The following is a 15,350-nucleotide window of genomic DNA, read 5'->3' as shown; positions in this document are numbered from 1 at the left end:
CTAAGCAAATTCCCAGAATCCGCCCTTTGCTGTTTTCCTATGTCTCTCAGAGGCTCCTGGTGCGATAGTTCAGTATTCAACACTGTAAAAGTCTGTATGCTACCAGATACACTATGTGAAGACTGTTCAGGTTATGTGTAATTTTAGATAGACTGAGTTTAAAATCTCATTCAGTGTGACTGCATTGTTTTTTTTCCAGTCCAACATGTCAAACTCATTTTTTTTGGAGGTTTAGAAATCCCAAAACTGAATAGAGGCAAGATACTGGAATCAATAGGAAAAACAATAAACAGAAAAATAGATATATTTATTAATATCCCTTATTTTGGCTCAAGCGTATCCTGTTGGCGAGCTGCATAGTGCATTTTTGAAACACGGATACAATAACACAAATATATGTCAATTCATGTCAGCTGTCTGCAGTGGTGGAATATTATAAGCACATTTACATGAGTATTGTACTTAACTACAATCTTTTGGGGTATTTTCTTGTGTATTTCTATTTTATGCTACTTCATACTTCTCTGCTACATTCTGGTGGGGAATATTGTACTTTTTGTTTTACTCCAGTTCAATTATTCCACAGATTTAGTAATTTCCCATTGTGGTATTTCCACTGAATACTTCTTCCACCACTGGCTGTCAGCCTCTTTATTAAAGCCTCCTGTCGCGTGTTCATGTCCTGTAAAGTTACACAAGCACACACCCTGGTGGACAGAAGACTGAACTCAGGGCACCAAAATCCGGATTGCAGTTCGACGCCAGCCCAACAGAGGGAACATCAGTGTTTTGATGCCATTGCAATTTTGTGTTCAAAATATATGAAGAAGAAGAAGAAGAAGAAGGCCCCCCTCAGCTGAGGAAAATGGCCGACGTTGAGATGGACACCGCGTCCACAAGAATGAATAATGGAAACGAACACGTGTAAGTCATTTAATTTAAAATAATATTTCCTTGTTAATCATGTTTAAAGGCTTTCCCCGTCCGAAATCAAAAGGGAAGTGTTCTGTAACTTACAGCTGCAGAGTAACAGCAGTAGCCTCACGTTGTTACCGGAGCTAATGTTAGCTAAATTACTTAGCAACGGCTGGCTAATGTTCTTCGCCAACTTGCTAATGCTCTTTAGCTCAACTAGCATCACGTTGAGCTAAATAGTATACCTGTACATCATCGGACTTGTTGTATATTAACTTCCATAACATGGAGCTGTCAGATAACATAGTCTAACACTCGTAATTTCGTCGCACCCACCGATTCTGTAGAGCAAGTTAGCATAGCTGCAAGCTAACATAACTAAAGCTAACGCTACCCGATGATGAAGCTCGCTAGCTCCCAAGTTTGCTAAGAACAGTTAGCGTTAGCGTAGTCGAGCTAATGGAGGTAAATCGTCTTGGCGGTCGTGCTCAGGGGAAAAGCGAGCGAGTGAAGTGTGCATGGTGACTAATAAGTGTTGTTTCCACATTAATCAGCAGATGTATGTCACTGAAAGTTGGAGTCATTATTGTTAGCTTTGCTATTCAGCTTTAGCTCCAGTTTATAGCTAAATTCAGCACATTACGTAACCACGGTGTACCAATGAATGCTGGAAGAGCAGTTTTCGATGATGTTTTCAGACTATCATGCAAATGTAATTTAGCCAATATGAAGCCATATTTAATATATTTGTATTTTATTTAAAGTGGCCTTTCTGAGTATTGTTAGGTAAAAAGTCACCACAGTACCAAAAGTTTTTTTTTTTTTTTTTTTTTTTATGACAAAAGTATACACACATTAGTTGCCAATGCTTACAAGTGATGGAGGAGCAACAACAGCAGAAAGCTTCCAAATAGGATCTAAGCCCCAAAGTGTATTAAAGCAATAACCAGTGATTATTGTCATTATCAGTTAATGCACTGATTATTTTTGTCTAATAAGTGATTGGTTATAAAGAAACTGCATTATTGTGGGCCGGTTATGTCATGGCTGATACCTGACCGGCTTCATACGATTTGCATCAGACCAGCCAGGGTTTCCTACAACAGTGTTGCCAGTTACTCCCATCGATCAACACATCCTGACTGGTCCTTGACTGTGTACTAGTGTGTGCTCAATATTTAAGATTGTAACTCTTTCTAAAACAGGAAGCAGGATCTGGAGAGCCACGAAAGAAGTGGAAATGAAGACAGCGGAGACGTGTCGGAGGAAGAGGAGGGGGAGGAGGAAGAGGAAGAGGTAGGGGTGGACACCAGCAAGACCTAAATATCTTCAGTGGTATGATGCCATGATTCTGATATAAACTTTCTGCCTTAGTTTGAATTCACTCAAACAGTCTAAATTTAGTTTGTCTCAAACCGCAGTGCCTCATGTCTGCACTGTGATGGTATTCTGCTCAATTTAACAAAAATATACAATTCTTGCAATTTCTATTGACTATGGAGACAGATTTTTGGATCAGTTTGGCTGTTTTATTTATTTCTAAATGACTAAAACGTCATCAGAAACGCATAAGGACAGATCATTAAGAACTATCATACAAACAGACGACATACATCCACTGATACCCATATTCATGCTGTTATGATCACATGTTTCATCTTGTTGTATTATATACCATGAGAAGAGAAAAGACATCTATACATTGAAATAATCTTACACCCGAGTGAGTTGTTGAGCTGAAATGTTGTCTCGTTGCAGCAGGTGGAGGCTAACGGTGAGAAGACAGAAGATGGGCCCAAACACCACAGCAGCAGCGGTAAACACAAGAGGAAAAAACACAAGCATCGCAGTAAGCACAAAAAACACAAGCATGCCTCTGATGAGGACAAGGACCGCAAACGCAAGCATCGCCACAAACACAGGAAACACAAACGCAAAGAGGTGGCCTCTCCCTCTGGCGCCGCCCTCTTTGCCTCCTCTGGCCACAAAAAAGTGGAGTCCTCTCCCTCCTCTGGAAATCCAAGTCTGGACGACCGGGCCCTGCTGGAGGATCTGGAGAAACGGAGGGCCATGATCAAAGCTGAGCTGGACAGCCAGTTGATGGAGGGCAAGGTCCAGTCGGGAATGGGCCTCATCCTCCAGGGTTATAACTCTGGATCTGAAGAGGATGCAGAAGGTCGGATCAGAAATGGAGAACAGCGTCAAAGGGTCAGCTCAGGTAAACCCATATCGCCCAGAGCGGGAAAAGGAGGGAAATCTAGACGGGACTCGACAGAGGGCAGTAAGTCCAGCTCCAAGCGTCGCAGTCGGAGTAAGTCGGCGGAGAGGCTGGGACAGGCCAAGGAGCCTAAGCCGGACAAGGTGACCAAAACCACCAAGGACACAGCCGTTAAAGACAGAGGCCGCGGCAGAAGCCGGTCGAAAGACAGAAAGCATTCGGACAGCACGGATAGGTCCAAGGAGAGAGCCGGGAAGTCCAACTCCCCCACCACCTGGAGAGGAGAGCAGAAAGGCGGCCGCGCTGATAAACGTTCCTCTCCGCAGCGGGACGACAGACCAAACCAGGAGAGAGCGGCCCGACGGTCCAGATCACCCGGACGAGAACGACCGGGTCGCTCGGATGCCGACAAGCGGCCCGCCAAGTCCCCGTCCAAGGACGCGTCGTCGGGGAAGGAGAACCGCTCCCCTCACAGACGAGGCGCTTCCCCCCGCCACAGAGACGCCCACCACCCCCCGGCTACTGCCCCGGACAGGACATCGAAACAGAGCTACTCTCCGTCCAAAACAAGGTCTCCCCCCAGGAGACCCCGCAGCCGCTCCCCCGACCCCAGGAGGAGGGATCCTGACAGGCAGGACTCGCCGATGAGGTTGGTGATCACAGCTGTTTTTGACTTTTAGACCTTCTCACAGTAATATAAGTTGCTAGCCTGAATGATTCCAAAAGATGTACAGCGATCAGATATGTGATGGTTCATTCATGAATGCTTTTAGATGATTTTAGAATGTCCACTTCAGCTTGTGTGTCCAATCCTGATGTCTCTACAGGAAGCGCCTCCGGCCAGATGGAGGGCCAGGCAGAGACTGGTCACGCGAGAACAGTCCCAGAATGGCCGCTCGCCGCAGGATGAGTCGCTCGCCTTTAAGACGGAGGTCCCCACTGTCACCACGACGACGCTCCCGGTCCTCCCCCCGCAGACGGAGCCGGTCTCCATTGGGACACAGGTGACGGCATTTGTTGTGTTTTTGTAGGTTTGTGCATTTGTCTCGACTTAAATCCCATGTTAGCTTTTTTTCTCTCTGCAACTGGAACCTGGAATTTGTTAAGAGCATGCGGTATTGTGTCAAGACTTTTTCCTCTTGAATGATTAACGAGGTAATAAACTCACCCCCTCCTTGACATCCATGCCTTTTAGGTCTGGGGAGAGAGACCGCTACGGAAGACTCCGACAGTACCGGCGCTCGATGTCCCGCGACCGGGGGAGGAGAAGAAGACGCAGCAGAGACGAGGACAAGTTTAAGGGCAGCCTGTCAGAGGGGATGAAAGTCGACAAGGAATCCTCGGGGGAAGAAGTGTGAGTAGAAGATGTTAGCCTTTATGTTTCCCTGCAGGTCATACTTCAGAGGTAAACATCTACCACACATGTAGAGGCTGTTTCATTCTTTTTTTTTAAACCTCGTTTGTGTTTTGCAGGTTGGAGGACTTTGACGGAGAGGAGGTAGATGAAGAAGCTCTCATCGAACAGCGCCGGCAGCAACGTTTGGCCATCGTCCAGGTCTGTTTACGTCCGTGCCGATCCACGCCTGGCTTTGATTAGCCACTGTGTATGTGGCGTAGCATGCTTTTTGAGTCTGTATTCTCACGGTCACTCACTTCCTGCCACAGAAATACAAGCCCGTGAGCGACGACACCAACATGGGGTCGGAGCCCAGCAGCCCTCAGAGCAGCACGCGCAGCCGCTCGCCCTCGCCCGACGACATCCTGGAGCGAGTCGCCGCAGACGTCAAGGAGTACGAACGCGAGAACCTCAACACCTTTGAGGCCAGCATCAAAGCCAAGCACAACCTCATCGCCCAGGAGAAAGACGGTAATGCTTCCAGTCAGAACGATCCAAATCTGTCGGCACACGAGGCCAACTGAATGAACAGCGAGCGGTCAGGCGTGCGCACGCCATAGCTAATAACTACGGGTGTTTCCTCTGTAATTATTAGTGGAGGCTTGTGGAATATCTCCGATACATCCCCAGTACTATCGCGGTCAGTTAACAGCAGATATGGAGGAAGGTGACATTGAAGTATAAAAGCATTACTTTGCACTTCCCTGCAGTTGTTGACGACGCAGACCGACCGAAGAGCGGCGGTCTATACGGAACTAAAGTGGCTTTCGGTGGCTTGACTTGTGTGAGAAATGCAGAGTTGGTTTTAATGTTGTTTCTTTCTATCATGTGTTCATTCAGTTGCTGGCTTGTAATCCAAAGCCTGAGTGTCTCTGCCACCTGCAGCATGTTTTGATCTCTGCAGAGTATGTGAATCAAACACGTTCCAGTTCTTCTGTTTTACAACATGGTGGATGATTAGAAGCTATAACTTGTCTTGTTTTCTTACTGTTTGTTTGCTTTCAGGCGCCAACCCAAAGAAGCCTTCAGCCCCCGACATGTTTACCGAGTCAGACGACATGTTTGCTGCTGACTTTGATGTGAGTGTTTTCTGTTCAGGGAAAATGAAATGTCAAATTTTGCAGCACAGCATTACTCTTCTTCTCTGCTTTTTAGTATCTATGTAATTTTCACTCGATCTAATGTTTCAAGAGAATATAAGATGAGAGAGAAAACCCTTTTTAAGAGTCTCAGCAGCTGTTGTGAGCCGCTGGCCTCATATATTCGTGTCGTTTCTGCAGAATGCCAGGATGAGAGCAGCAGGCGTAGGGAAGGACTTCAAGGAGAACCCCAACCTGAGGGACAACTGGACCGATGCTGAGGGTTACTACCGTAAGCGCTGCCTCCCAAATCCTTTTCCTTTCCTCCGACAGCTGTTGTCTGTGACGTGGACTGTAACGGCGTCTCTTGTTGTTTTAGGGGTGAACATCGGGGAGACGCTAGACAAGCGCTACGATGTCTACGGCTACACGGGACACGGTGTCTTCAGCAACGTGATCAGAGCCAGGGACACTGCCAGGGCCGGCCAGGAGGTGGCAGTCAAGATCATCCGCAACAACGAGCTCATGTGAGTCATACCTATTTTATTCATGAATTTCAAAAATGTATATCCAAACAAGTATAGATACCGCTCCTGATTGAACCTGTATTGATGAACTACATGTGATTTTTTGGGGGGGTCAACAGGCAGAAGACCGGATTGAAAGAGTTAGAATTCCTCAAGAAGCTGAATGACGCTGATCCCGATGACAAGTTCCACTGCCTTCGCCTCTTCAGGCACTTCTACCACAAGCAGCATCTCTGTCTGGTATTCGAGCCTCTCAGGTACTGAAAAAGGAAACCCTCCTCCCGTTCCTCCCGTCATTCGAGTCCCGCCGCAGCATTTATGCGACGGCCTCGCGTCCTAATTACCCGCTGTGTTCTCCTCCCGTAGCATGAATCTGCGGGAGGTCTTGAAGAAGTACGGTAAAGACGTCGGGCTCCACATCAAGGCCGTGCGCTCCTACAGTCAGCAGCTGTTCTTGGCCCTGAAGCTGCTGAAACGGTGCAACATACTCCACGCTGACATCAAGCCCGACAACATCCTGGTACTGTATAAATACCAAAGATCTAAAGATCAAGCTTATAGAATGATGATCTTGTGTGTGCTGATGTTTTTGTCCCTTTTTTTTTTTTTAAAAGGTGAACGAGTCAAAGACTATTCTGAAGCTTTGTGACTTCGGTTCTGCGTCTCACGTCGCTGACAACGACATCACACCGTACCTGGTCAGCAGGTTCTACAGAGCTCCAGAGATCAGTGAGTGGCATCGTTTCGTATGAATCGCCATTCGTCAGTAGCGATTGAAACTGGACCTCGCTCACCGCTTTCTTTCCGTCTCAGTCATAGGGAAGCCGTACGACTATGGGATCGACATGTGGTCGGTTGGCAGCACTTTATACGAGCTTTACACCGGCAAAATCCTGTTTCCCGGCTCCTCTAACAATCAGATGATCAAGCTAGCGATGGACCTCAAGGGCAAGATGCCCAACAAAGTAAAGTTGCATCACATGATTTCTGTACTGCAGATATTGTTTCCCTCTCCTAGCTGAGTTGTGTTGCTGTTCCATGCGGTGCTAAAGAAGTTATGGCTGATGCAATATGGTGGATTTCTTTCCTCAGATGATCCGTAAAGGCCTCTTCAAAGACCAGCACTTCGATCAGAATTTGAACTTCCTGTACATTGAAGTAGACAAAGTGACAGAAAGGGTAAGGCGTTCCCACTTTCTTAAATGAATATGAAATGTTATGTTTCCTGGCTGTTCAGGTCTTACGACCGGTATCGTTGTCACTGTCGATTCAACAGGAGAAGGTGACGCTGATGAGCACCATCAACCCCACCAAAGACCTGCTGATAGACATGATCGGAGGCCAGCGGCTGCCCGAGGACCAGAGGAAGAAGGTGATGCAGCTGAAGGACCTGCTGGACGGCACCCTGATGCTGGACCCAGCCAAACGCATCAGCATCAACCAGGCTCTGCAGCACCCCTTTATCCAGGAAAAGATCTGACCCCCTGAACGCCACACACTCTCAGAGCAGACAGAACCAACCACTAAACCAGCTCTGAGCGGACCTGACTCTGCAGCGAAGCAGCCGACCCACAGACAGGATCTCTTTTCTTCCTCATCTTTATTTTGTCTATGGATTCATAATTGCGTTTTATTGTAAATAGCTCATTGAAATGGTAGCCATTCTTTAAGACATTGATTTTGCGATTTATCATTGTAACCCCCCCACCTTCATACCCGGCAAATGCAGTTATGGACTTTTCTTTTTTTTTTTTATTTAACTGCCATTGGAGTGACAGATGTTTAAAAGAAAAATATAATTCCTGTAAATACTGTATGTCAATCACATGAACCATCTCAAGCAGCAGACGGTTGAGTCCGGTCGTAGTGGCAGAAGACTAAAACACATCGGTTCTTTCTTTTTAAAACACAATTGTCATTGTGGGGCGATGCATGCTTTTGAATGTGCACCCTTTGTGCTCTAGATTTCTGTGGTGCAGAACTGTGTAAATGCTCTGTATGTCCCTCAGTGTCCCCCCCCCCCCCCCCCCCCCCACCCCACCCCTCACACTTCTAACCACGTCTTCAGGCCTTGAGGTCTGAATTGAAGGAATAGATGCATATTATGTACTCCTTGAAACCAGATTTTTTTTTTTTTTTTAAAGCAGGTAGTCATTGTTTTCTGTTGCTGGACATTTCCATGTTTTTTACCTTCCTCCCCCTCCAGCACTCTGGCTCGGTCCTGGCTCTTAAGGCTCTCACATTCAAGTGCCTCCCGTACGAGCCTCGTGTTTCACAACACCCATGTGGGCCTATTGAAAGCCACACCTGTAACCCTCCTCTCCCATTGTTGTATATAGTCCATAGTTACTGTCATTTCATGTGTGGTTAATTATTTTTTTTTCCCATCTAAGTGGTAAAAAGAATTTGTGATTTCAATAAAGAATAGTTGTGGAAACGCTGCTGAAAGAGAACCTTCAGTATAAGAACACTTTTAGTAATAAAATGTTTCCTATTGTATACCAACACCCCTTTCTTCATTTGATCCCCATCACGTGCTGAATGACATAATTTCCTGTTCATCAAGAACTCTTGTGTTTCTTAAGAAGCGACGCCGTCGTGGGACTGGATGTTCCAAAGAAATTGTCTTTTTTTTTTTTTCATCCTTGTACCAAGCTAAGTGCATTCTGAAGATGGCGAAAGAGCGAGAGGAGTCATTGCTGCTCCCTCAGAGCATTAGATGTAAAAAAAAAAAAACGGTCCGTCTTGTGACCAGTTGGTATAAATTACGGCTCTAATGCTCCATCTCCGCAAGTCTTAGCGGTGTCGCATGATGGCACTTGTGTTGAGCTGCTGAAAAGCATAATGGGAGACTCACTTAGGAAAAGTTTTGGGGGAATGATGCAAGAGCTCTCTGCCTGCACCGAGCGCACTAAAAGGACTTCTGATGGGCTGCCGGCCGATAAATACGTGTGGGCTACAGAGGTCCAGCCAGCGGGGGGGGGGGGGAAGTAACGCCGACTGGCTTTAATCTCGACATGCAGAGACGAGGGCTTTTAATGCGGATGTGTCACCGATCGACTGCGTAATCATGCTATTAAATTCATGAGGACGTTCGTTGCATAGCTCCCCTCTCACAATGCAGTTGTAGTTTCTTGCGACGGTCAGAAGAGGGCATCAGAAGTTCTAGATATTCTAGTCACTGATAATTCACTGGTGGTGACTGAACTTTTTATTATTATGAAAATCTAAAATGTTAAACCATTTGATACTAATAATTACATTGCAGAACAGGGTTTATTTGAATGTGGGTTGATAAGGTTATCAGTGTTATAATAATATAAGTATCTTCATATTTGGGGTCGTCTACATAGATACAAAAACCGTAACTCAAACTATTATGACTCATCTGTTATTAATACCAGCACACAGTATCAAGAAGAAAAGAGGCTTAAAATAAAATTTCTTTTTAATTTCTTTTCTCATTTTTATTAAAACCATACAAACATTTGTAGTCAGTTATAAAAGAGCAAAGTGGCTCTTCTGGCGGAGGGGCCGTGCTGGGCACTTGAAGCTCCGCTCTGAGCCAGATGTGACTGGCCTCTGCCCAGGGCCTGGGAATCCCTGCTTTCAAAGTCAATTCTTTTATTGGCCCCAGGATACTCCCCATTTCCTCTGCTAAACCTACAGAAAGAGTACTGTATTTACACATTATATATAAAAGAGCACAATAAATGTGAAAACTTAAAAACAAAATCAAAGAAAAGTAGAATGCATTTCGCAAATCTTAACTTTTCTGATAGTCAGACTTTTCTTATATAAATGTTCTGTCATCTTTTATCTTTTTTTTCAGGTCTCACAAGACACTTTACATGTTCTTTTTTTCATAATTCACAATGGAAGATTGGCAGTGATCTTTCTCTTTACCGACAGGCAGATACGTATAAGGCACACACCTCAATGTGATTCCCTTCTTTCAAAGGAAATGATTTCTACTTCTTTGAAGAAAACAAACAAACAAAAAAACAAAAAAAAAGAATAATGCACAGCTACAAACCAAAGTACCAAAGAACAATAAAACAATTTGTACCTCATTGCTTTGACGCTGAATAAAAGGTAAACTACTCAATATTCTGTGTTCAGTCACATCAGACTGCAAGGCAATACTAACACTGTTTGACAAAGTCACTGCAATACTCGACGGCAGTACACATTCTGACTTTAAGAGCTTTGGAGAAAACAATACAGATGATTTCCTATAAAACAAAACACGTCACTTTACGGCATTTATCATAATGAGAGGGAGATTCATGTGCTGCGGACCGCCGTCGGGTCATTAAGACAGATTCAAAACGTGAAGTCCTCATATCTACTTATGTAAGCATACATCAAGCACCAAATGGGACCGAGGAGGAAATGTCCATTTTCACATCGGCTCCAAACAACCGTGCAATCCAACGTCAATAATCAGATTATCACAAACAGAATATAAAAAAAAACAAAAAACACTGTTATATACACTTGTGAGTACCTTTCCAGACTAACTAAATCAAGGTATCAAGGAGGCGACTGTCGACGGTGCCTTGAAGACTTGGATGTGTTCGGTACCATACCGCAGTTACTCTTGACAAAAACACCACTTGGTAAAACTCGGTAGAAGCACTGAAACATTTACAGATTCACGAAAGTAACGTACAAACAAAATGACAACAAATGTAAATACACCACTTATTAAAAACCTATGATATATAAAGTTATCATCAGGGCCTGTTAAATCAATGAGCCACCTGCTGTTACGAGTGTGGGTATGTACCTGTGGGATCAGAGGGGTGGATGCTTGGCACACGGGCTGGTCTATGTACTCCTATAGACAGTGTTCATGTTCAACCTTGAATACATGCATTTTTACCGACAGTGTGTACAGCAAAAACAGTGACAATACACAGAATACTGTTTTAAAGAAGCGAACTTTTGCTCACCGTCACACAGAAATACAAACAGAAGAGCTTCCAAAAATAGCCTACATTCCAGAAAAGGAACACAACTATTTATCTTTACATAATTTTGACACATCCCATTTCTGTGTGGGATGACATTTTTACAAAATAAATGGGTTTGGCAACTGCCTATTCCACAACACTTTTAAGTACATAATAAAGTTCTCATAATTGCCACTTTGGTCTTAAATCTTCACATACACCAGAGTTTTTCTCTTCCTTTTTTTCCATTTTTTCCTAAGGGAGGAGAAAGCAGAGAGAGAGAGAGAGAGCAGCTACTGAATGATAGCAAGGAACTTGCTCTCCTCAGCCAGTGTGGTGAGGAGAGAGCTCATGTCCCCGATCGCCATGTTGTTTAAGCCGGGGGCCACGCTGTGGAAGGCCGCGGATGCCCGAGGGGTGGTCAGGCGCGATGAGGTCCTGGACAGACCCTGGAAGATGGAGGGACTCAACACACCTGAGACCAGGCTACCCTGGTCATAGCCATCCTCCAGCATGGCGCCAAAGTCCAGACTCACCCCCTCATCTAATATACCAGGCACATTGCCCTCCATTGTGCTGGTCACCTGGTCTGTACCGGGGGACAGAAGGGCGGCCGAGTTCCCGCCGCCACTGCCGACAACTTGGCCCACAGACTCGGCCATGGAGTTGAGCAAGCACTCGTCCTCCAGGACAGGGAACGAGGACGACTTGCAATCCAATGGTTCGTAAGAGAGGCAGTCACCAAAGCCCTGCTCCAAGTACCCATGGTCTGGGGCCTCCAGTTTCAGCCCAGATACCTGATGTGCAAGGGAGCAGTGGTCCCCGCTACTTCTCTGCAGTTGTTGCTGCTGGTTGAGACTAGCCTGGATCTCACCAGAGTTCTCTGGATTGAGGTACTGCTGGGTCCTGACCAAGTTCCTGTAACCGTCGGGTGGGCGAGGGACATGGACCTGCCGATTGTGATGAAGAGCAGTTCCCTGGGAGAGGCTGGGGAGGACGTCCATAGAGGCCCTGCTAAGGATTAGGTTGTTCCCGATCTGGCAAGAGGTGTTACTGTTGTGGTTCTGCTGGAAGTGGCTCTGTTTCGGAGGTCCGTTGGAGGCCTGCTGTTTGAAGCCCTGCTGAAGAGGCCCATTGATAATCTGTGCGAAGTTTGGCCTTCCGAAGGTGTTTGTAGAGTTGTTACCTCTCATCTCCATGCAGGAGTTGGGCGGTGTCTCTAGCTTCACCGCGGGGTTAACGCAACAAGCACTTTGAGACTGATTAGCCTGGGCACAACTGTTCTGGAAATCAAGGGGCACTTGCTGCTGAACCACCATGTTTCCAAACCTGCCAAAAGGTGCAGATACGGGTCCGTGTTCAGCGCCCGGCCACCTCCCACACTGCGTCTGGTGGTTTGGTTCCCTCTGAGGGGACCTGTCGGCACTCCCGGAGCTCACTTCATTCCACTGGATGGGAAGCTTACTGGGGCTCGTCCTCTCTGCTGTCGGCTGGAGACTGTGGGACCCGGCGAAGCCCATATTCAACCCTGAAGTCTGGATCTGTTCTATCTCCTCCATGGGTGGATGGGAGGTGTCCCTTTGGCTAGAAGCTATTTGGTCCTCAATGTGCATGTAGGAGCCACCGTCCACCTGCTCCTGGGAGTGGAGATACTGCACCAGGTCGTCTGGGAGCATATCCTCGTCCCCGAGCAACAGGCCGGCCTCGTCCTCCATGGCCAGGGCTTCTAAGGCCGCGTGTTCTGCGATGCTCGGAGTGTACGGCGAGTGCTGCAGGCCTCTCTGCAGGTTGCCCTCTGAGCGCGTGTAGTTCTGTAGGCTAAAGCTGCGAGTTTCAGGTGTCGAATGATGAGACAGAGGTGGAAGGGGGTGGAGGTTGTTAAGGCTGTTGAAGCGTTGTACTGGGGGCAGACTGCTAATATCACGAGCCTGCGTCCGCACTGGGTCACTGGCCCTCCGGTTCCCATTCAGTGGTCCCTCGCCGGGATACAGGACCCTCCTCCTGTAACCTGCATGTCCCGTGTACCCGTTGGTGTACCCGTTGGTGCCGTCACCGCAGCAATGTGGCCGGACTAGAGGCGGCAAAGAGTGGTTGCTGCCACCCTCGTCCATCATGGCCATGCGAGTCTTCAAGCTCATGCGCTCCATGTTGGGAAGAGGCGTGGGAGGTGGGCCGCCAGTTGCTGCTGCATACTTGGCTTTCAGGTGGTAGTGCTGCGCTGGGGTTAAAGTGAGCATCCCCCGTGACCCCCCTCCTCCTCCTCCTCCTCCCACACCTACTCCTCCTACACCTCCACAGCCCCCACCTGAGAGTATTCCTCCACCCCCTCCTCCTGTCCCACTTCCATAATGGCTTGCCTCGCTGGACCGGCGCGAGGCATCAGTGGAGATGGGGTCGTAAGAGTCGGTGGAGCTGAGGTTGTGGTTGCGGCGGTGGTGGGCGGCTGCCATCGTGCCCTCGCTCTGGGAAGCCTGGCTGGAGCGCCGACTGGAGAAGCAGGGGGAGATGCCGGAGGAGCGCCGACTGCTGCTCAGGTAGGCTGAACTGGTGGCGCTACCGCTGCTGTCGCGCCGGTCCCGGAGCAAATTGAGCACTGTTAGCTCTATGCTGCCCAGCTCAGCATGAGCAGGTGGCTGAGGAGCAGACACCCCCCACTGCCTGCCCAGACAGGATCCTGGGGAGAAACACAGACAGGGAAAAAAAAAAAAGGGATGAATAACGTTTGGACAGTAAACAAGGCATGTTACAGGAGGATGAAAGAGAATGAGCCAAATATGTGTAAGTGGGGAGAGATCCCTCAAACAGATGTTACCAGAGACAACAGGCAGCATTTGGCCATGAAACATGGTTACATGCTATTTTCTCTGATATGATATACGGCTTGATATGGTTCTGATACCATTTTCCAGCGGAACAGTACATTTTAAGCATCTGTTTTGCCTGAATGCTTCAGCCAAAACGCGCAAGATGGAATTCAGGATAATTTATTTCTCAAAGCCTGATTTGAAGACACATTTGTGGAGACGTTTATGTTCTGTCTACAGGTGCTATTTTACTGTAAAAAATGAATGGCCACACAAGCTCTACCACATGTGGAAAATAAGGATACTACATGCTTTTGTGGATTTGTGAGGGTTGTAGACTTTGGTAAAAGAAGATGAAAGTTAGATAACCCTTACCCTTCCCCAGGATGTTGGGTAGTGTGGAACCTTTCGGGGGCGGTGTAGGGGACAGGGGCCCCAGCCTGGGCAGCGCTCCATTCACCTGCTTCAGCCTCTCCATCTTGATGTGCTCCATCCAGCGCAGGGGGCGGCCAACACTCCGCCTCGCCTGCAGGGTCAGCATGGCCGCGGTCGCCGTGGAGACTGTGGAGTCCATGATGGGGGCCCGCTCACCCACACACTCCTCCTCCACCTCCTCTTCGATTTCCTCTTTCTCCTCGTCCTCCTCCAGCCCCTCCCCTGGCGAGCGTCCGGCGCTCACAGCAAGCTGGACTCCACTGCAGGGATAGGTGCTGACGGGGGACTGGTCACTGCTGCATGTAGACTGACCGCCAGGGCTTGGCTGAGACGTCTGACAGACACAGGCCAGGGAAGAAGAACACACGCACGATGACTATCACGTTTATTTCAGGAAACACAAGGGAACGTATACACGTGTCACGAACAAATGATACAATGTAATCTTTTGAAGGATGCGTTCCCTATGACACTAGACAATGATCATAACAAGTGACAGACCATTATGAAAGACAATTCATGTGTTCATCTTGCGTAATCGTGGCAGTTTGAGCCGGTTGCACAAACCACAGGACCAACTGCATCATTTATGTTTGGAAGTTTTGCACATTATTGGGGCGTGAGTAATGCCTCCCCCCTGAGAGCCAGGCCGGACAAACACGCTCAAAAGAGAGAGAAGAGAAATCATGTTTGGGTTGTTTTCAGAGGATAGGCAAATAGGATAAAAGGCCTCTTGTGTGACCAGCCAGAGCATAATTAAGTTGTTTACTGAATTTTAGGAACTATGTTACACTGAGGAATAATGGAATTACTTTTTTTTGGCATCGAGTGTTCACCCTGTTTACTGTTGAATGGAGTCGGCTGCACAGCGGAGCCCTGGGCAGTATCAGGCATACTTTCAGTGCCCTCACAGTTCTGCCCAAAGGCATGGCCATTGCTCAGAACGAAAAAAAATGCATTCCCTTTGGTAAATACCCATTGCCACTCTTCAAAGTGATGTGAAATGAGTAGAATAATC

The 15,350-nt window shown here is 47.3% G+C and overlaps 2 protein-coding genes across 3 annotated transcripts in view; one reads left to right on the top strand and one right to left on the bottom strand.

Annotated features, from left to right (window-relative positions):
- Positions 1-836: 836 nt before the first annotated feature.
- prpf4bb (pre-mRNA processing factor 4Bb) lies at positions 837-8,634 on the top strand. Its single transcript, XM_068710122.1, has 16 exons — positions 837-924; positions 2,121-2,211; positions 2,674-3,782; positions 3,961-4,137; positions 4,329-4,487; positions 4,607-4,688; positions 4,799-5,000; positions 5,535-5,608; positions 5,810-5,900; positions 5,988-6,135; positions 6,255-6,392; positions 6,502-6,655; positions 6,750-6,864; positions 6,949-7,100; positions 7,228-7,314; positions 7,412-8,634. Exons 1-16 carry the CDS (start codon positions 866-868, stop codon positions 7,613-7,615), a joined length of 3,042 nt encoding a protein of 1,013 aa, XP_068566223.1. The 5' UTR covers positions 837-865; the 3' UTR covers positions 7,616-8,634.
- Positions 8,635-9,565: 931 nt separating this feature from the next.
- The window catches only part of gli3 (GLI family zinc finger 3), an 89,799-nt gene continuing 84,014 nt past the window's right edge, over positions 9,566-15,350 (bottom strand). For both annotated transcript variants that reach the window (XM_068710120.1, XM_068710121.1), the window contains exons 14-15: positions 14,273-14,666; positions 9,566-13,767 (exon numbers count right to left, since the gene is read on the bottom strand). In XM_068710120.1, coding sequence (XP_068566221.1) covers positions 11,387-13,767; positions 14,273-14,666 — 2,775 coding nt within the window. In that variant the 3' untranslated portion in view covers positions 9,566-11,386. The remainder of the gene's footprint in view (positions 13,768-14,272; positions 14,667-15,350) is intronic.

This window comes from Cebidichthys violaceus, unplaced genomic scaffold (genome assembly GCF_023349555.1).
Source record: "Cebidichthys violaceus isolate CVI_PGR_0920_01 unplaced genomic scaffold, fCebVio1.0.p SCAF_15, whole genome shotgun sequence".
Classification (NCBI taxonomy): Eukaryota; Metazoa; Chordata; class Actinopteri; order Perciformes; family Stichaeidae; genus Cebidichthys; species Cebidichthys violaceus.
The sequence above is the reverse complement of the archived record's forward strand: the minus strand, read 5'-3'. Positions and strand labels throughout refer to the sequence as shown.